Source organism: Canis lupus, chromosome 22 (assembly GCF_011100685.1).
Source record: "Canis lupus familiaris isolate Mischka breed German Shepherd chromosome 22, alternate assembly UU_Cfam_GSD_1.0, whole genome shotgun sequence".
Taxonomy (NCBI): domain Eukaryota; kingdom Metazoa; phylum Chordata; class Mammalia; order Carnivora; family Canidae; genus Canis; species Canis lupus.
The window spans coordinates 31,317,479-31,340,050 of NC_049243.1; the positions used below are offsets into that span (position 1 = coordinate 31,317,479).

The following is a 22,572-nucleotide window of genomic DNA, read 5'->3' on the forward strand; positions in this document are numbered from 1 at the left end:
TGTGAGCACAGTGATAGGTATGAGAGGAGTAGAGTGGCGAGATGAACTCAATACCTAGCCTTTGGAACATGCAATCTAGTATAACCCAGTGTATAGGTAGCTGCCCTTGTGCTGCCTTTCTTCCTTTCCCTTAAAACAAACATGATGGTGCTAGCGGATCTGAGTCTGAGAGGGAAGGATGGCGGGGAAATGCTTTCCCAAGGATGTGACAGTGTCACGTCAGTAAGAGAGGAAAAAAAAAAAAGTCAGCAAGAGTTAGACTGTATTAAGAGATAACTTGGGGATGGGGCAGGGAGGGGAGAGGTGGGGTACAGAAGAGCAGCCCAGAGGCAGGAACAACCTGTGGAAAGATCTTGCAATGCAGTGAGACACCAGACTGACTGGAGAGGGAGAGAAAGAGCAAACGGAGAGGAAACGGCAGACCATTGTGGTGGGAATGTAGTAGTGAGAAAGCAGGAGCCCAGGGATTCTGTGTGAAATGAGAGAGAAGAGGAGAAAGGGGGGGGGGGTGAAGGGGAGATGGAGGGGCAGGGAACGCGGGGTGTTCAGGATGCCCAAGGATTCCCAAGTTTGTCTTCAGATGGCTAGGAAGCCTTTGGGTAGTTTTCAGCAATGGAGTGACCTGACCCTGAACAGGAAGGTGACAGAGTCTTAACAGAATTGTTAATTGTTAGGGGCCTTTTGTGAGGTCTGGTAAGATGTGGAGAATGAAATGGTCATCTTAGAAATTCTTAGCTAGGTGAGTGAAGTTAGGCTTGAGCACTTTCTAGTTTTGAGGGGATTCTTTAACTTAGATAAACTTAGAAATGTTTTTTTTTTCCTTCTGCTTTTCTCATTTATATCCTGTATTTCTTGTATGACTTCATATGCAAAGTGGTCATTTAAAATATGGCCAAAGTCTTCATGATACTCAATTTACTTTGAAAATCTAAAACTTTGATTTTCTCCATTATTTAAAATACACAGAACTTTATATGTTTATATAGTAACAGGTTTCATACGTTTGAATTTTGGAGCTCTTGTCAGTTTTTGTGAGTTTAATTTTTTAACATTGTAGCTATAAAATTGTATTTCAAGGAAATGGGATGTGTGTGAGAGTGAAATTCAGATATATTGTGTGTCTTCATATACACGTGTACATATCTACGTACATGTTCAGTCTGATCTTCATTTTTATGGCATTTTTAGATAAGCCAAGTTGTATCAGTAAAAGGATATTCAGTAGGAGTTGCTGGCATGCGCTAAAAGATGATGACTGCAAGTAGTTGGACGTTTAGAATTCAGCATAAAACCAGATACCTATTCTTAATGATAGATCTAAGCATGGGATTCCCTACCCCTGATTGAGAAGCAGAGCTTGAGGGAACTTTAGTTGTGATGTCCACGTTAGACTGAGCAGGGCTAGGAGGACTGTTAGATGAGCTTGTAAAGCAGTCCACTCCTAGCATAAAGACCGCCCGACTTTGCACCATTGGGATCCTCAGCTACTCTGCTGCTGCCCATCTAGGCATCTCATGGAAAGTTTGCATATGGGATAATCCAGGCATTTATGTAGTGCCTGTTATCTGTCTTTCTTTTATGTTGGAGACCTATTGGGGATAATACCTATACTGGTGCAGAAGAAACTCATGCCAGTTACTTAGGTACTTAGGCTAATATAGTCTGTATTCATAAATATAGACCAGTTACCAAGTCTCGTTTGCTTTTTGGGGAAACTAATAACATTAACAAAACAGATCTGCTGACTTTGTAGGAAACCAGAAGCTAAGGGAATAGAGAACTCAGTGTGCTTAGAGTTAAGAGAATAATGCACCTTTAAACATGAACAGATTGCTGGAAAAAGCAGCAGTCAGATCATTATTTTTAGTCTTCTTTAATTTCTTGAAAGTAACTGGAATAGGAATGGACAGGGCTAAGAACCAAACTGCTTATCCATATTTGTCAAAATCCCCCCCAAAAGAGAATATATGAGAGAAGTTAGAGGACATGGAGGGCATAATCCAAACCTCTTATCTTTAACAGTTCTAGAAGCAGGAATAGACAGTTGAGAGGAAGGAGGAATAAATAATAGAGGAAAATTTCTTTGATCTCAAGAAAGACAACTCCCCAGCATATGAACTAAAATGGATGAGAAAAGACCTAAACCTAGACATCCTGGTTGTTGAATTTCAAGGCTTACACTGCTACAGATGTTCAAAAGAAGAAACAGGTTATCTGCAGTGTAATAGACCTCAGACATTTCATAGGGGATACTAGATGCTTAGCTGAAAAAGGAATACTGTCTTTTTAGTTTTGAGGAAAGATATTTTCAAACTGTAATGTATCCAGGCAAATCACAGATTGTGGAGACAAACAGTAGAGGATTTGGGTTTTGCAAAGATTTAGAAAATTTGCTTTCTGCATCCTGCTTTAATGGTGGAAAAAGTACAAGGAAAGAAGATCCATGAGGCCTGGAAAAGAGTGGCTGCGGAGGTGACCCAGGAACCCAGGAGAAGCCAGGAATGAGAAAATGGGTGGACTCTAAAGGTGTGTAACCTTCTTTACCGAGTGGTTGGGCTCTAGAGCCAGACTATTCCTTTCCTTTCCCTGGGCCCTCTGACCATACTCAGCTCCCCAGTGAACCATGCTTCCAGCAGGGCACTGAAACACCACCTGTATGTGGTTTAGCATCTGATGATCACCTTAAAGTTGTCCCAATCACAGCTATTGAACAGAATGGAGAACTAATAGACCTTGACGGTGTGAAAACAGAACCACAAAATCTGGAGGTGGAAGGGAGTGGAAGGGAAGAGACGGAGGGAGTGTGTGGGCTCCATATCTGACCTTTTCACTGCGGGGAGTCAAAGGGCAACAAAGTGATGTTAGTTTATCTGTTTAAAGTTATATAGTAGTTCTATAATTGTCCTCAGATTCCCAAACAAAACTCCAGGAAAGTGGATCTTGGGTGGGGAAGGGTAAGATATTCCTGTTTTAGACCTTTTTATATGCGTTTTAATGTTTTTCCATGTGCAGACATTAAATTAATTAATTAATTAATTAATTAATTATTAGGGGACAGCTGAGGGGGAGAGAATCTTAAGCAGGTTCCATGCCCAGTGCAGTCCTCTGACTGTATCTCAGAATCCTGAGATCATGACTTGAGCCAAAATCAAGAGTTGGATGTGTAAGCAACTGAGCTGCCCAGGGATCCCCATGTGCAGGCATTTTAATAAAATCATGCAGTGGTTACTTTTAGGACCAAGAAAATAGTTTTTTCCTCATCAAAATTCTTAATTGTATATGCTTACTTTCTGTCATCATTCAAGACTAATGGGTCAGAGGCCTTTTCTGCCACGGGACTATAAGCACATGAGTTATGTTCCTTATTAGAAGAAAGTATTTAGCCCAGGAGATACTGAAGAGGAAGGATCATCCAAATTCTGTTTCTGTTGCTTTTCCTATTCAGGAGCGCACAGGGCTTTTTAGTAGCCTGTTGGGCTTGCATTTCCTAACACACTGGACATGGTCAAGAGCAGGAAGGTTCTCATTGGTGATTTAGTTTACCCTTTCAGAAGAGGAAATGCTATTTTCAGACATGAGATAATCGAGCCTGTTTCTTCTAGAATTGGACTGTAGCATCTTCCTTAACTTACCTTGTTATTGATACATAGAACTTGGAGGTCACCGTAGCTGCCTGTCATGGCTTGTATGGTGGCTGTCTTCCAACTTAGAAGCAGCTGTCTAAATCTGCATAACAACATCACATCATTGGCAGATTATTAGGTCACTCTTTTCCCTTGTTCTTTTCAGGTTACATTAGGACTTTCACAGAGGCTGACTTCTCACATTTTGTGGCCATTTTCATGATTCTTATATTTGATTAAAGGCACAGTAGTCAGGCCTAAGGGGAAAAATGACATCTATAAAAGAGCATTTAAAATTTTTTTTAAAAAGATTTATTTATTTATTCATGATAGAGAGAGAGAGAGGCAGAGACACAGGAGGAGGGAGAAGCAGGCTCCATGCCGGGAGTCTGACGTGGGACTCGATCCCGGGACTCCAGGGTCGCACCCTCGGCCAAAGGCAGTTGCTAAACCACTGAGCCACCCAGGGGATCCCAAAAAGAACATTTTTAAACGTGTCTTTGAAGTGTAGTTCTTGCTGACATCAGATTTGTTTTTTAATCTCCCCTGTTAATTGGAGATGGGATGTCTGATCGTTTGTGAAGTTGCAGGCAGAGTTCACTCTGGTCTTGGACAACACTGAATTTGGTCCATGTGTGCTTGGAGTTGGCAGTTTATCTTCCACTTTAACCAGTGATGAAGTGGAAACAAGTTGACTGACTCCAGAAAATATCCTCTTTGAACCACTAATTTTTCAGTTTTTAGGCCATTGTCCTTGTTAGGGAAGATCTACAGAACGAGAAGAACATTCAGCATGTGGTCTTGGGACTGGTTAAGGTCTGAGAAGTAGAGAAAGTCTAATATTTTCATGGTGACGACTATACCCATGAACTAGCAAGTCTTCCTTTACTATTAAGACCTAGAAAACGTTTGACCTACTAAATTCCAGATCAGGAATAATTACAAAAGTCAGATCCCTATGGAATAAATGTGGTTAAATAATAATACTCTATGGTGAAATTTTATAATTCTTATTCAAGAATTAAACACTTATCTGCTAATCATTGCAGGTGTATAATCCCTTACTTTTAAACCATATATTCTAAAACTTATTTAATCCTTATGTTGAAAGTGACTTTCTTGATTAGCTCTAGGTATTATTTTTTATGGGTAAATGATCTTTTATTAGGTGTTTCTTAAAGATGGTATGTAAGTCATGTTTTAAGTTGTTACATTTTGAATACAACTGGAAGTATAAATATTGAGTATTACAGTGTTCTGGGACAGTGTGTATAAATATATATTTAAACACATAAATATGTATATATACTAGCATATAACACAAACAGGTTTATAAATATAAATATGTGTTAACATGTAACAAATGCAGGTATGTATATTGACTTATAAGTATACTTAATGAACTTATCCTGAATAAATAGTCACTAAGAATACCAATTAGGGAGGGATACCCTTCTCCTTAGGTGAATACACTAGCAAATGCATAATAGTTGAATCTTTTTTACTTTGTGTATGTCTGTCAAAGAGTGCTAAGAACACCTATATCAAAAAAGTAGCAGGATTTCCCAGCTCCCATGTACATATTCAATCAGGTCGTAGAGGGCGGTGGAGGAATTAATGCTACCCAAGTTTGCCCAATAAAAATAGCAGATCAGATAAGCTGCAAGCCATATGTTCCTACCCCAAGGGGCTTGCTCAAGCTGGGGCCAAGTCAGTAGTGCTTACTTAATGTGTACTTAAAGCTCCTTAAGAAAACTTATATTTCAGTCTGGGCAGTCTGTTTGTAAGAGTGAACCAGTAGGAGTGCCTGGGTGGCTCACTCAGTTAAGTTTCTTTCTTTGGCATGATCCTAGCATCCTAGGATAGAGTTCCTCGTCAGGCTTCTTGCTCAGTGGGGAGACTGTGGCTTCCTCTCCCTTTCTCTCCCTTTCCCCCGCATTTGTTCTCTCTCAAATAAAATCTTAAAAAAAAAAAAAATGAACCAGTAAAATACTGTCTTCACCTAGGTTCCTTAATTCCTTTAAGTTCAGTGCAGATTTTTGAGTGGATCTATCTGTAGCCTCTCGATGTAGACAAATATAATATGATCACCTGGGAAGTTTATAGCTGAGAAGATGGTTCATGAAAATAGGAATCATCTTGCCCTGGTGGTGTGTGGCTTTAGACCAAAATGCTGTGGTTTGGATAAAAGTTCCTGCCAATGTAGGAGAATCGCAGGTATTAAAAGAGGTGATGCCTCCTCTCCCTTCCCTGATCTTAGACCACTCTGTCACTGGTGTTAGTGAAGGGCCATGTATGGAATTCCTCCAGTTGCTTGGCTCAGTACTGATGCCCGCCCACCTGCTGTGAGAAGAAGGAATAAAAGTTGAGGATTGACGGTTTATCTCCCCTTTCCTTCTCTGGCCTTAACCTTCCAGGACACTGGTAGAGAACATCATTATTTAAGTGTCAAAGATATGACTTTGGGAACCTGTGGTTTTGAAGAAACCATAGCCCTTAAAATGTGGCATTTGGGACATATGTTTCCTCTGAGGTAGTCTTTGGATACAGAAGTGAGCACTGTTGACCTGCCTTCATCAGAGTTGAATGTTTAAGGTTTGGTACTTTGCCTCAGACCTAGTTGAGGAAAGACCGAGTCTGTGAAATTGTCTAGATGAGACATGATGTAGAAAGCATGCCCATCATTTTGAGAAGATAGGTAAAAATGCCTGAGAATTAGGAAGAGTGAAAGAGCAGAACATTTCTGTATTCTCCTCCTTTCTCCTAGTTAGCTTCTAGAACATTCCCCATCTGGGTTTGGAGTATGGTTTTGCTCCAACTTGCTGTAACTTTTCAGTAGGCTTCTTTAAAAAAAAAATACTTTATAGTTTGTGAATGCATGCTGCAAACTTTTGTCTTGTGCTTGCCACAGCCCTGCAAAACACTAAGATGTTACATGACTTTCTCCATATGAGATCTAGCATGTGACAGGATGGAGACTGGAATTCTGGTGTCTGGATTCATAGTCCAATGTCCTTATAATGTTTTGATCTTTGTTATAATATGTTACGAAAAATTGCAATAAAGAAGTATACTGTTGGCCGTCATTGTTAATATTGCATCAGCTGACATGCCCTTAAAATGCAGTTCTAACCCTGTGCTTTCTCCAGAGTGAATATTATAAAACTGGAAGGTATGTTAGCTCAGGGGTTGGCAAACTCTGGCCATATCTGGCCTTCAGCCTGTTCTTGTATGGCCTGTGAGATAAAAGAGTGCCAAACACTTTTTAAATTGTTGGGAAAAATAAAAATTCACAACCCATAATTTTTATGAAACTCCACTCTCCATATATAAATAACATTATATTGGAGCATGGTCACATTCTTTCATTTATGTGTTGCCTGTGGCTGCTATATTGCTATGATGGCAGAATTAAGTAGTTGCAACAGAGACTGTATGGCCAGCAAAGCCTGAAATTTTACTAGCTGGCCCTTTACAGAAAATGTTGGCCAACTCTTGCGTTAGCCTGTTGCTGTGATCTCTGATTTTCACAGCTCTCTAGCCCTTCTTTTAAGTCCCTTTACCAAGATCTTACCAAAGATCTCTAAAATTTTCCAGTGGCAGATAACCTTGTAGTCAATAGGATAGTCAACTATCTATACCTGAATATTTTCAAATAATTTTTTTAGACTCACATATTGTTACCGACTCATCTGGGCAATCACTTGGACTTCTCCCAGTGGGGGCAAGGCCATTACTACTGCTACACTGGTTCTTTATTCCAGCCTCTGCCTTATGAACACATTCATTACCTTCTATTTATAGATAAAAGAGGCCATTATTGCATTCTCTGTCTTCTCACTAGCTTTGCCTCCAGTTACAGAGGAAGGAGTAACTCTCTCTCTTCCCAGTTTCCTCTACCTTATCTCTCTGTCCCATTCCTCTTGATCTGAGACCTCCCTTCAGTGCATTCCCCTTTTCAGCAGACTCCTGTTTTCTCCACTGGTTCTGTTTTTCTCATTCTATTAATATGCTGCTCTTTCCCCTTATCCTAAAAATATTCTTCCTTGAGTTTCATGCTTTGTAAACTACAACCCTATTTCTTCGTACCTTTAAAGCCAGATCTCTCTAGAAAGAGTTATTTCTTCTCTCTCATCTTATATATACTTGATCTATGAACACAGATTTCTCTTTTAGCTCCTTTGTTGAACTGCTCCCATCAGTGGCCCAATTGTCTAGATAGTTGGCATTTCTTTATTTCCCTTTTAGGACCTCTCATCAGTGATTCCCATATTAACTGCTGCTTCCAGGATGCATCCCATCATTATCTTTAGTGTTTTGGGACCTCTGCTGATCCTCAAGCTCCTGAATTCTCTCTCAGTGACCTTTCTTAGTCTCTGTTACCAAGTCCCCCTTTATCTACCCTCGTAAATGTTCCTTAAGTCCCTTCTGTTCTCCTTATGTACATTCTCCTTGGGTGATTTCATTCATGCCTATGGCTTCATCTAACACCTCCTTGTTCAAGTGTCCCAAATACTTTCTCTCTAGCTTCTTTCCTGATTCCCACCTCCTCAGTGGGCACTAGCACGTGGGCATGTCCTATAACTATCTTAAATTCAGCTCGTTTTCTCCTTTCATTAAGCATGCTCATCTCATGTTGCCTGTCTTAGTGGATGGAATCAGTGTCTTAGAAATCATGTGTTAGCTTTGGCTGCCTCCTTTTCTCCACTCCCTATGGATCATCAGATAACTCCTCTTTAGCTCACATGTAGCTTATTTAACGTGTTCTCATTAAATGTTCTGCTGATACTTTAGTTCAGTACCTTCTGATGTCTCACCAGCTCTGCTGAGAAGCCTCCTAATTGCTCTTCCAGTTGTCACTCTCTACCCAAATTGTCCATCATCTATGTGATGATTTATGTCATCTTCATAAAACACATACCTACCATGCCTTTCTCCTTCTCAGTCAAAACACGAATATTAAAGCACATCCTCCTAATGAGAGTGTGGAAGCTGCCCCTACCCACCCTCCAGCCCCAGTTCTTCCCCCACACACCTATACTTCAGCCCCAACAGCATTCGCCATTCCTTGAATGTGCACTGCTTTTTCTTCCATGGCTTCACATAAGTTATTTCCACCTGGAATGGTATTTGTACCATACAGGATGAACTCTTCAGCCTTCCAGAGCCATGTTGAACATAACATCTTCCCATGAAGTCTTTGGACTCTCTTGGAAAGTTAATCACTGTCTTCACTTTGTGAATGTATTTCATGGGACCCTTACTGTATCGCATCATATGTATATCTTACTTGCCTGCCTTCCACACAAGCTGGTCTTTAGAAATTGGAGTGGGAAGGAGAAGAGAGCAATCATCGTGTTGTATTCATCTGAGTATCTGCAGCATCTGGTACTTTATAGTCCCATTGTGGGTGCCTGCCCAAATGAATAGAGAAATGAATTTTAAGAAGCAGGTGGGAGCATCAGGGCCAGATTTCTCAGAATGACTGTGGAGCAGGGAAGTAACTGTGTGCTGTGTGTGTCTTTGAAAGATATCTGCATGACTACTGGATGCTGACCTTTAATATTTGTTTTTTTTTTTTTTTTTTGCTTTTTTGTTTTTCTTTTTTAGATCTGTTGGTAAATTTTGAAGGAAGAGATGACTCTGGGTGTGGTCTGTAAATGTTGGGTATCTGCATCATTCTGAAGCACTTGACTTTTTCTTTTTTTTTTTTTTTTTTGGCTCAGGGATAACACAAGGTGTTGCCTGTGAAGATTTAAATGACAGTGGCCAGTTTCTCAAGGAAGATTCTAGGTTAGGGAAGGAGGAAGAAGAATATAAATTTGGGGAGCTGAGAGGAGCTGTGAACAAGGAGATAGAGAACTATGACTTATTTAGAAAGCAGTTCTGTGAATTTTAATACAACAGATCTACATTCTGTTTTTTATGAGTTTTCATCAGACTTCTTAAAGACAGAAGAAGTGAAACATCTATAGGGCTGCTTTAGACTGATTTCTTCACACTTCCGGGATCATTCTGGCCTTCTGAAGTGGTGATACTGCATCACCTGCTTTGCGTGAGAGATAAGACAATGTGGCAAATTAGATGGAACCATGGTCTCTACAAGCTGCAGTTTTGCCTTTTATGGTCTTATTCTTAGATGAGAAAGGAGAAACAGGATAGAAGTAGGGAAGATCAGGGCTTGTTTTCTAGAGAAATGTTCTCCTGTATCTTACTTAATCTGTTCAAGCTACTATAACAAAATGCCACAGAATAGGTGGCTTATAAATGGCAGCAGTTTTAGTGCTCACCATTCTGGAGGCTGGACATCAGACATCAGGTGCCAGCACGGTTGGACATGGAGGACCCTCTCTGACAGGTTGTGGACCTCTTGCGTCCTCACATTTTGGAAGGGCCCTGGGAGCTCTTTGGAGCCTCTTCTATATTTATAAGGCACTAATCCGACTCATGAGGGTTCTGTCCTCTTCTTGATGTAAGCTTCTCCCAGAGACTCCACCTGTAACACCCTCATCTTTGGGGGCTAGCATTTCAATGTGAATTTTGGGGGACACAAACATTCAGACCATAGATTAGAAATGTGGCTGTACTATTAGAAGCCACTAGAAAGCGTAAGAATACTGCCTTCCAGTACTTCTTCACCTAACTCAGATGCTATACTGTTGGAAGTAGGATTTATAGAAATTCCACGAAATGTTCTTAGCTCTTTTGTGAACAGTTTCTTTGATTGTAAGAAATGGTAGCATTTTAAGAATTTGAGGAAGCTTTGTTGCCTTCTTGCATGGTTCACTGTCAACTAGCGTTCTTGGCACAACCCTTCCCTGTAACTGTGCAATGTAGCATTGCAGGAACTAGCTTATCCTAAGACAGTGACTCCTGTTTAATCCTGGATGTGTCAGTTCCCCAGTCATAGCTCCTAGTCATCAGTAATATAAAGTCATTTAGCTGGAAACCAGAAGGTTCACACACACAAAGTTTAATAACCTAGTAGTTGTTAGGAAGTATTTTTATTTTATTTTATTTATTTATTCAGAGCGAGAGAGAGGGGGGCGGGCAGAGACACAGGCAGAGGGAGAAGCAGGCTCCATACAAGGAGCCTGACGTGGGACTCGATCCTGGGTCTCCAGGATCACGCTAAACCGCTAAGCCACCCAGGCTGCCCCTGTTAGGAAGTATTGAAGGGATGTGCTCCTACAGGTATATTTCTTCATTGAGCCTCTAGTTAGGCTGAGGTGTCTAAACTGTCTTTTGTCTTCAGAATTACTGTGTGTATTAAATTATAGTTAATAAGTTTAAGGAGTTGGGCAGAATCATTTAGATGTTAAGATAGGAATGGTAGAATGGTTTGAGGTAGGAAATATTAGTGAATTCGCCAAGATTTTAATGACATTGAACTTTGTATACTGTGTGCCAGACATTATATTAGCTACTGAACTGGCTATCTCAAGAGTGAGAAGGAAGTATGAATGTGATTGTTTCTGGAAAAATAGCACTGCCTTATTTTTGTACTCTTAGCTTTGTAAAGCATTGATCTTTTGAGGACTATTACTGAGCTTCTCATTAGATCAGTTATTCTTTTTCCTGTTATGCAAATTAAGTTATACTCTTAAATTTGATTTTTGATTATATGCAGAGATCAATGTATTCAACAAAAATCTGAACATTTACTGTGTTTGCTATAATCTAGGGAAGGCATGGAAGGAATGGCATTGTTACTGGAAACTTTTTTATTAATAATAATTTTAATTGTGGAGAATTAAAGAAATTTAGATTCTTTCTTAAACCTGTTGCATCTCCTGTGCTTTGTGATTTTTCTTGATATTATCACTGGAACATTTATTACACTTTTTCTTGGGGACATTATATAATCCTAGTGATGTCCAAAAATAGCTTCACAGATTTTGTAATTCTTTAAGTTTGTCAACTTTGAAAATGTACCGGAAATAAATTAGACGCTCTTTTTGCAGAAAGGTGAGGGATCCATCCACACCTTAGTACTTTAACAAATTCATTTCAGTAGAAGATGCTTGTTAGATGAGGGAGGCAACATAAAAGGTTTTGCCATATAAGCGTGTGAGCAAGGAAGCCAGAAAAGCTAGCAGTGGGCAGGAGGGTACAGCAGTGGGGAATGGTCCTGGTGAGATGATCCTGAGTGCTTTCCAGATCCTGTGTGCCACGAAAAGCCATTGCAGTACTTGAATGTAAGAGAGTAATACAGTTTAAATAGTATCCGACCAATGCAGCCGTGGTCATGCTGTTCAGAGCAGGATTGCAGGGGGCAGTGGTGGCAGCGGCTACAAGTTGGCTGAAGAATAGATGTCACTCATGTGGTACGAGGTGGCGAGCATCTTGATGAAGGAAGTTGTTATAAGTCCACAGAGAACATGTGGAAAGCAGTCTTGTGGGAAGCAGGCCAACTTAAGATATTTGGGAATGAAAATCTTCAGTGCATTCTGGGGTCTGGCCCAGTTCTGCTCTTGTTCCAAAGGCTTGGACTAAATTTGAGGAGCGGCTGACTTATGGGTAGAACTTTGCTGTGGAGCATGGGGAAACCTGCTGTTCAGAACTTTATTACCTGTTTTCTCCTTCAGCAGCATTGTCTTACTCTGTTTTTAGGGTCATTGCAATCATCACTGAGCCTCTCAAATGACTTCACATCCTCATATGAAAAATCCATTAAATTAATTGACTGAAAAAGATAAGATTGCCCTTTAGAAAGTTCCTTTGTTTTATGCTCAGTAAGAAGACTTCCTGGGCGGGGCACCTGGCTGGCTCAGTCGGTAGAGCATGGGACTCTTGATCTTGGGATCGTGAGTTCAAGCCCCATGTTGGGGTGTAGAGTTTTATTCAAAAAAAAAAAAAAAAAACCAAAACCATAAAAATGCTTCCTGTTACTATAACCCTTTGGCTACATAGTGAAGAATGACTAGGATGTAATGGCTTCCGCTCCTTTCACCTCTCCTCCTCCATCACAGCCTTGGACACTAGTTTAACATTGTTGTTTTGTTAGCTTGCCCCCATGATAATTCTCCTCCCTCCTCTAAAAACCTCCATGCCAAAGGACAATGTGGAGCATTCTTTCTTGCAATAGAGGCTAATTGTGTTCTTAGTCGGGATTGTGCTGTCATTGCCACAATCACTGTGCCATTGTACTGGGAGGCTGGGTCACAGTAGTTATTGTGCAAAGTAATGAATGCTGTTTACTCGGGATGCGTTGTCGCCTGCATCTGTGGGTGAGAACACGCAGTTACTGTAATTTGCCTGGCAAATGATCAAACATCATCTGTTAAGCAAGTTAGCTGTCACAAAGAGCTATTGATCTTTTTTTAAAAAATATATATAGAATTTTAATGAGAAACTTGGAGTCCTAGAGATTGAAGGTGTGAACAGCTACCTTGTGAGTGCTGCCTATTAACCCCTATCTCTCAGTGTATTTGGGGATCAGGTTTACATGTGTAGATGTTAGGGAACTGGGGATGCCAGCTCCATGGGTCCCCACTCTGACTTAGCTAGAGAAGGGCTACTTCACCCCCATGTAATTACATACCAGGTAAGTGAGGTGAGCACTGTCAGCCAGGAGCGAGGCTGCACTGCAGTGGCCCCTTCCAGACACTCGTGAATTCTCAAAATGGGATCACTGTGAATGCAGTTTCTTTGCCTTGGTCTTTCACCTACAGGGGAAAAGGGTTTTTTGTTGTGGTTGTTTGTTTTTTTAAATGTATTTGTTGGAATGGGATAGTACTTCTCTCCAGAACTCTTGCTCTAAAATAAGAGGAAACGTTTTGTTTGCTCTTTTAAATAACTGTGGTGATATTTTTTGCAAGAATTTTAATCATCCCAGTTTTGGAGCTGATTGTTTTCTTGACTCCCACATCCCTTAGTTTCTCTCTCTCCATCTCACTGCCCATTTTTGAACACTTCAGCCCCCCCCCCCCTGCTCATTAGCAGTGCTCATTAAAAGTGGTCTGGGGAAGGCATGTTACAGAGGTCCTTTTTATACTTGTGTCTCCAGGTTTTGTCAAATTTCCAGCAAATGCAAACAAAATTATTGCCTTAAGTGATGTTTAACCTCATCTAGAGTTTTTACCTGTTCCCTCCTATCCTGCTTGTTAGTACGTGTCTAAATGATTGCTTTGTAGAAAAATGGATTTTCCTACCAGAGTAATTTGTTTCCCTGGAAGGGAGAGTATATGATGTTTGATGTGACTTAAGTTTTTACAGTTTGAGGTCTTTTTCGTGATCTCAAGAACTAATAGCAGGGGTTGGCAATTTGGGAGGAGGGAAATATATTAATTAGACCAGGTGAAATCATGTAAGAATTGGATCTTTTGCCAATTGTAGGTAATATTCCCTTTTGTTCCTTATTTTAAAGTATTAAAGTAATAATATGTATGTATCATACTACTTTTAAATGTCACACAAGTAACACATGTTCCATACAGAAAATTTGGCAAATAGTTTTTATTGAAAAAAAATCCAGCAAATTACTAGTTAATCTCCACACCTGCCATCAAAAATAGCTGTCATTAAATTATGAATCTTTCTCTTGTGATTTTTGTATTGTTTTTCTATGAGCCTTGTTTTGGACTCTATTCAGAAAGGCAGTAGTCCCATTAAATTTCTCCTGTAAGCCAAGAGCAGGTTTCCATAAAAATTTCTTGATAAGATTTTCCGATATTAAATGGGTTGAAAATTAATCTTAGGAAAAAATATAGGACTGTGTATCATTAATATTAACATTCCCCACAGTTTCTAAGTTTGCGGGGTTGTTTTTGATGCTGACCTTTTTACGTTACTACAAAACACTTAAATCCTTGTGTAGAAATAGAAGGTAGAAAACATTTCTAATGTAGAAATTCAGAAGTTCTCATTATTACATAGGCATATTGGCTTTAATCAAGCTGGTTACTAATTCTTAAATGAAGGTATCCATTGGACCCTAAATCTGAAATGGCCTGTTTTTACATGTTTTGCCTTAGATAAATGGAAGTCATTTATCTTGATGAAAAGTTGCTTTGTCTCTTCATTTTTTTTTTTTTTAACCTCTTCCCTTTCTCCCTCTGACAAATCAGCATCTGCTTCCGGATAGCTAACTGCTGCTGTTTATTCTCTGCTTCTGTGACAGCTAGCCGATGGCGGAGTCTCTTCTCTTCAAATGTCTCACTGGCTTTTCCTTACAGTCCTGTTGCAAGACTCAGCCCTTATAGCAATGGCATTAATACTCCCAGCTTCTCTAAAACCTCAAATAAAGCAATACTAACACCTGAAAGAACAGGTAATCTTTCAACTTCTTAACTAGCCGCTTGCATTGTCATTCAGTCAGTAAGAACAGCTTAAATATCATCTTTCCTGGAAAAGTTGAGGGTGATCTCATAATGGACAGTGTGTGCCACACACTTACTTTGAGTACAGAGAGAGGGCAAGCGTTAATTTGTACTTTAGCACCAGGAACATGCTCTCAATTGTGTGTCGTAGGCAGTTTTCCCTAGTTAGCAAAAATATACGTGTCCGGTCACGTTTCCAAACACTTAGTGTGCCTTTAATATTATATGTTGAGCACAGTTCAAGTGTTTTTATCATGATTCAGGAAAATAAGCTTTTTATGGTCTCGTTTTTTTTTTCTTTAATTTTATTTTTCTGATAGCTTTTTATTAAGCCATAGCTACACAGAAAAAATAGCCATGGTAGCTTTTTGTGAGATGAAGTTCTTACCCTTTCCTTATTTGTCTCAACATTGGTGTGATTCCATTCCTATAGTTTCTTTCCTTTTGGGTCCTTTCTTCCTTCGTTCTATTACCCAAGCCATTGCTTTTTTTTTTTTTTTTTTTTTTTTTTTACTTTCGTGGGTGACTACAAGTCTCCTGTGATTACTGTACTCTTTCCTTTATTAAGGTTTTGTATATGCTTCTGTGTATATATGTGTGCCTTTTATGTGTGATGTTCTTATTCAATCATAGCACTATTTGTACCTGTTTGAAAAACAGACCAGATTATAATTTAATAATCAGTTACTACCATAGATAAGCATATCTGATTATTAATTGAAAGTGAACATGGATATATATTCATATATTAATGCCTTTAGATACAGACTTACCTACTGGGATGCAGATTTCAGCACTGGTAATATATGTATTTTTTAATGTAGTAAAAAAAAACACTTCAAAATCTACTCTCTTAATTTTTTGGGGTGTATAGTACAGAATGACATTTTTTAATTGAAAATTGAATTTGAAAAAACAAATGGCTTTGTATATGTGAATTATGAACATCTGAAAGATGTGCATATCATCTCACTGTTAAATGGTGATGTGTTGGTCACTTTTTGGTGAAAGTTTGAAAATGGAAAAAATTGCTGACTTGATACAAGAATTGTAAAGCATTATGTAGATATCAGTTCTTTAGACTAAATAATAAAGTATTTCCTTTGTGTTTTTAGGTTACACCTCCAGGGGCTCCCCACTCAGCCCCCAGTCCTCTATAGACAGTGAGCTGAGTACTTCAGAATTGGAAGATGATTCTATCTCCATGGGATATAAGTTACAGGATCTCACTGATGTTCAGATCATGGCTCGTCTCCAAGAAGAAAGTATGTTCTTTTTAAAGTAGAAAACTTCTTAACCCAGAGGCTTCTACCTGAAATGTAAGGGGGTAGGGAGGCTTGGGAAGTTCTCCCCAGGTAATGAGTAAACATGAAATTTTTTTCTTATAACTACTCTACCTTGTAGGGAGGCCAGTGTTTCTGAGGCTCTCTTGGGCATCGAAAGGTATTAGGACATACTCTGATCAAAATACATTAATATAAAGACATTGTAGTATAGCTACTGTGGAAACTGTTGGTCAGTTTCTTACAAAACCAAGCATGCAATTTCCATAGACCCAGGCAAGTTGCAGTCATGGGGACTTATCCCAGAGCAGTGGAAATTTGTGTTCACACAACAACCTGTCCATATTTGTAGTACTTTATTTGCAGTAGCCCCAAACTGGAATGAACTCCAATGTCCTTCAGAAGGTGTCTGGTTAATCAGGCTGTGGCATCCCCATACCCAGGAGTACTAGTCAGCAGGAAGAAGGAGCGGACTACTGATGCAGGCAGCATCTTGGATGACTCTCCCAGGAATTATGCTGAGTGAAAAAGATGATTTCATACTGCATAATTCCCTTTATATAACATTTTTGGAATGAGAACATTTTAGAAATGGAGGACAGATGAGTGGTTGATGGGAGTTAGGGACAGGGTGTGGGATCTCCGGAGGAAAGTAGATGCGGTTATAAAAGGACAACACAAGGGATTTTTGTGTTTTGTGGATTTTTGGAACTATTTGGCATTTTGACACTGGTGGTAGATATTTTATCCTACAGGTGATAAAGTTGTATAGAACTTAATACTTACATTACCTGAGTACAACTGGGACTTATCTAAACAAGATGGGTTTATATCATGATATCTCAGCTCTCATATTACTCTATAATTTTGCAGAATGCTACCGTTGAGGGAAACTGGGCAGAATGCACAAACATTCTCTTTTATTTCTTAGAACCACATGTGAGTTTATAGTTTTCTTAATATAAGCTCAATAAAACTGCATTGATAAACCTCTCAGGATAAATAATGATGGAAGAGAAGATAATTAGAAATGGGACAGTTTATCACTGGTTCTGCAGTAAGGTTAACATCATCTAGGAGGGAACTACTGCAAGGGTATTAGAAAGGCATCAGAAGGCACAGTGAGAGAGCACAGGACTGGGTTAGACTTGTTCTGGAGTTATCTTTTCAGGTCAGCATAAGTAGAAACAGCCAAGTATCATTTCACTGAAGCATGACCATTTCCTGCTTTCAGAATTAGTCCAGGCTACTCTGGGAAACAGTGTGGTGTTTATGGAGAATTTTAAAATACATTTTGGGGGGAAAGTGATGGCTTTATGTTTTCATTCAGTAGTAGTAAAAATAAGAGCGACTCTTTTTGAAAATGTATGGCTAAATGATTAATATCAATTTCTACTTTAAGAAAACTGTGGTATTGGCACTGAGATAAATAACTAGAAACTTCCAGTTTGACTATTTTTAGATAGTTGTGGTTTGGGATGACCCAAAACTATTGAAGTGTCAGTATGCTTTGAAAAAGATAATATTAGTGACAAATAGAACAGAAAGGCGACCTTGTTAGAAAATGTTTTGTACCCCAGGTTTTAAACTTTGCTTTGACTTTGAAAGCTGGGGTGGGGAGCAGGAGAAGTTCCTACCTGGATAGAGATTTGATTATTTTAATTGTCTAACCCATAACATACTATTCAGAATGATGGCAGGTAGCTCCTCCTAGGTATCTGCCCAGATTTCAGAAGAGATCATTTGGGGAAATTGACAGACATTGATTGATGAATTGTAGCAGTATGTTTAGTCTTCTCTGGAATCAGGGCAGTCTTTTTGCAGAACAGAAGCGTCTAATGTTAGACATCTGTTTGGCAAGTAAATGTATTAGTATTCCTTGGGATTCAGAAAACTATGAATAAGATAATGGGTCTTCCTTTGAATGGTTTGTGTGGCACACATTTTCTTCTGATACTTAATTGCAACTTACTTTTTGCTAGATTGAAATGTCTCCTAAAGTAATACCATTTCTTGTTGTCCTAGGTCTCAGGCAAGATTACGCTTCCACTTCAGCATCTGTGTCCAGAAATAGTTCCAGTGTTTCATTGAGTTCAGGAAAAAAGGGGACATGTAGTGATCAAGAATATGATCGATTCAGTCTGGAGGACGAGGAAGAATTTGATCATTTGCCACCACCTCAGCCCCGTCTTCCAAGATGTTCACCTTTCCAAAGAGGAATTCCCCATTCACAGACTTTCTCCAGCATTCGGGAATGTAGGAGGAGCCCCAGTACCCAATACTTTCCCTCAAATAATTACCAGCAGCAACAGTATTACTCACCTCAAGCCCAAACTCCAGATCAGCAACCAAATAGGACCAATGGAGGTAGGTTATATGTGCCCTTTGGTATTTTAATATGCTTTGATCTTTCCCATGTGCTTAAAAATGGTTTTAAGGTCAATGTAAATAACTAGTAAATATTTCCCAGATTTGTTAAGTATGTCTTCGAGACCTTATCAGTTTGGTCTAAGTTTAAATCTAAAATTGACCAGCTTCCGAGTGTGTGTTCCAGATTTACAGATGTGTAGCCTCAGGAAAAGCATCATGCTGTAGCCAGCACAGGAGTCATGCATGAGGGGCATCTTGATGTGGTTGTGCATTCAGGGGCAAGACAGGCAGGTGGTGTTGGCTGGGCTCCCAGGGGAGCCTCATGGAGCCTCCCACACAGAGTGATGTATGGGAAATATGGACAGTGTGATGCTTGGGAACATCCAGATGTAGGGCAAGTCTGAATGTGTCTTTCCTTCTGACATCTAGGAGTAAGATCTGTATAGTAGGAGGGATAAAGAGGACTTGGTGTAATAATGGGAAATTGATCTGCCCCAGTGTCAACATGGTGGGTCAGAGAATGTGTCCTCTCTTCCATATTCATTCTTTTCTCCTTTATGATCTGTCTTTTCCATTCTAGGAGTTATAGTCATAGTCCTTGACCTCCAAACTACAGGGAGAACAATCATGTACTCTTCTAAGCCAGCTACGCGGTTACACTAATGACCAGACTTCTCATATGCAAATCCCATATGATGTGGAGAAATAAACCAGATTTATTATTGCAGCTTTTTAATCACTAGATAGCACCATTTCCGGGTCCTGGGGTGAAGTAAACCACTTACTTAAAAGTACTGCAAGGTCAAATACAAATTATATTTGTGATCACCTGTTACCATGTTTTTAGTTTTCACCTTTTCTTCTTCTGTGCTTGTATCATCCATGCTAATTGAGAGGTCATTTGAACATATTGAACATTTTAGTCGTAATTTCCCTTTTAGTACCTTTAGATTTTAGATTTAAAAGAAAAAGAGTGGCAGCTAAGGAATGTCCTAGTAACTCAAATTTTTAAAGCTCATAATATCAGAGAAGCAGTGTATTCCATCTGCTTTGTGAAAGCCTCATCTTAAAATTCAGGAAAAGCAGGACACCTGGGTGGCTCAGTGGTTGAGCATCTGCCTTCGACTTGGGGTGTGATCCCGGATCCTGGGATCGAGTCCCACAACACGCTCTCCACAGGGAACCTGCTTCTCCCTCTGCCTGTATCTCTGCCTCTTTCTGTGTGTCTCTCATGAATAAATAAATCTTTAAAAAAAATTTCAGAAAAGGGCACCTAGAATTGTTGCTCTTCACGTTGTCAGGTGTCTTAGGACATCATATCCTAGTTGTCCAGCAGATGCTAGCTCTGCATCTTGATCAGTGTTGTCAGTGGATCATTGTCTGACCTTAGAAAAGTGGTTTTACCTTACACTACATGCCACGATGAAAAGTATTACGTTTCCCTGGAGCTGCGCTGGGATGGTTCCTATTAAGAAAGCAGAGACCTATCACAGCTTGTGTCCCGACCATGGTGGTTTTATTTTTCCTAAGCGGTCTGGTCTCTGCATTCAAAGGGTCTGCCATAGCAGTCCTTTGGGCTGGACTCGTGCCACTCAGTGGAGTGCTTGAGAGCACGGGTTCCCGAGTCCTGTCCTGTCCTACTTTGTACGCCTTTTACAGGTTTCTCACCTCTGTAAACTTTGATTTCTTTGGCTATAAAATGTGGACAAATAATACCTCTTTCTTGGAAAACTTAGGTATGATTTCACATCATACCATCTAGTGCATATTGTCCCAACCTAAGGAAGAAATGAAATAATAACCATTCTTTTGCCTGGAGTAAAAGTACTGAAGAAAGGGAATAAAGGTTGTCCCTCTTCTCTTGTACCCCCTTTAAAAAATATGACTCCCCGGGGTGGGGTGCCTGTGTGGCTCAGTCAGTTAAGTATCCGACTCTTGATTTTTGGCTCAGGTCATGATCTTTGGGTCATGAGACTGAGCCCCAGGTTGAGCTCTGTGCTGGGTGTGGAGTCAGCTTGGGATTCTCTTCTCCTTCTCTCTCTGCCCCTCCCTCCACAAAGTGTGTGTGTGTGTGTGTGTGTGTGTGTGTGTGTGTGTGTGTAGGACTATGACTCAGATAGCTGAGCCTTCATTTGTTAACCACAGAATATCATTTGTACAAAATTGTAAAGAACGGGAACTTTCAAACTAATCTATCAAATGTTTTTCTAAATCACCAGAATAATATGGATAGAAGAGAATAACTGAGATCATTGATCCATTTAAAAATAATTAAAAAGAAACCAATAGTATGTTATTATATAAACATATATATATGCATATTACTTCTGTAGCTCCTACACTGCCTTCATTCAGAAGAGGAGAGGGCCCTTAAAAGTTGTGGGACTAAAAAAAAAAAAAAAAAAAAAAAAATTGTGGGACTATTTATAGGGGTTATAGATTTTTTTTTAAAGATTTTATTTATTTATTCATGAGAGACACAGAGAGAGGCAGAGACATAGGCAGAGGGAGAAGCAAGTTCCCTGTGGGGAGCCCCATGCCAGACTCCATCCCAGGACTCCGGGATCACGTCCTGAGCCGAAGGCAGATGCTCAACCACTGAGCCACTCAGGTGCCCCAGGGATTATAGAATTAAAAGGAGCATATTTGGAATAATTTGCCAGATGTGACAAATGACTGAATCTTGTAGGACCTTTACTAATTTTTAGGGTATGGCAAGAATTGTCAGCCACAGGAGGTAAGCCCTGTTAGCCCAAGCTCCTCCCTTGTACCCTGTACTGATTGGAAGGCTAGATCAGATTGGTGGGTAACCAAGTATCTCTTTATTCTTGAAGAGTCTTTAGTCTTTGTTTCCTAGAGTGGTAAGTCTTGCTGCTGCTTTAATGTGAGAAAATTCATTTGAATTCTTTCCTTGGTCTGTTCCTTTAGCTTCCCGTGCTTCATCTCAGTACTTAAGGATAAATTGTTGATTTCTTGTGAAGATAGAAAGAGTGTTATTTTTGATTCCTTGAATATGAAAGTATATATGGTCATTAGTATGTTCCACATTATTTGACAGGAGAGTGTACCTCATTTCCAAATGGTCCCTGACATAGCTTGGAGATCACAGCTTAGCTCCCAGGGGAGTCATGTTCTAAATATTTACACTTGCAAGCATTTATTTTTAAGAGCATATTTCAGATTTAAAGCTTTGTGAAACTGACTTGATGCTCATATGAATTAAAGATTGATTTTTAAAGGAAGATGCATCTAGATTAACATATTAGAAACCTAACCACCACATCTACTGTGTGAACCTTGAATGATGGCAGTTTAGGGGGGTAAAGCTTATGAAAGACATTCTCTATATTCAGAAAATTTTGTGTGGATTATTAAAAGCTGTTGTTAATATATTTACATGTCATGACAGTATTGTAATTCTGTAGAAATCTCTTAGGTGCTACCAAAGATTTCAAAGTACCTGAGTACTTTCAGATTTAAAATGTAAAAGAAAACAGTGGCAGCTAAGGGATGTCATAGTGACTAATTTATTAAACTTCAAAATATCAGGAAGGTGGGAGTGAATGGGTGACGGGCACTGGGTATTATTCTGTATGTTAGTAAATTGAACACCAATAAAAAAAAAAAATATTAAATGAAAAAAAAAAAAAAAAATATCAGGAAGAAAATATTCCATGTGTTTAATGGAAGTCATGGCATCGTATTAAAATTGAGGGAGACGGTAATTAGTCTCAAGATTTCTGCAGTTTTTTTGTAGATTAAGCAAACGTGTGTGTGTGTGTGTGTGTGTGTGTGTGTGTGTGTATAGATAGATGAATTAATTATGGCAGAATGAAAACTAGTCTATCTAGGTAGAAAACATACAGATGTTTATGATACTATTTTCAACCCTTGTATATATATGAAAACTTTTATGTAAATATTAGTTTGGAAACTTAGAAATATAGAAAACACAATTGATGTTCTAAATCATAG

General features: G+C 39.4%; 1 protein-coding gene across 1 annotated transcript in view; it reads left to right on the forward strand.

Moving 5' to 3' along the window:
- The window catches only part of SLAIN1 (SLAIN motif family member 1), a 59,346-nt gene that overhangs the window by 27,425 nt on the left and 9,349 nt on the right, over positions 1-22,572 (forward strand). The window contains exons 3-4 of the mRNA XM_038569833.1: positions 16,060-16,209; positions 18,253-18,594. Coding sequence (XP_038425761.1) covers positions 16,060-16,209; positions 18,253-18,594 — 492 coding nt within the window. The remainder of the gene's footprint in view (positions 1-16,059; positions 16,210-18,252; positions 18,595-22,572) is intronic.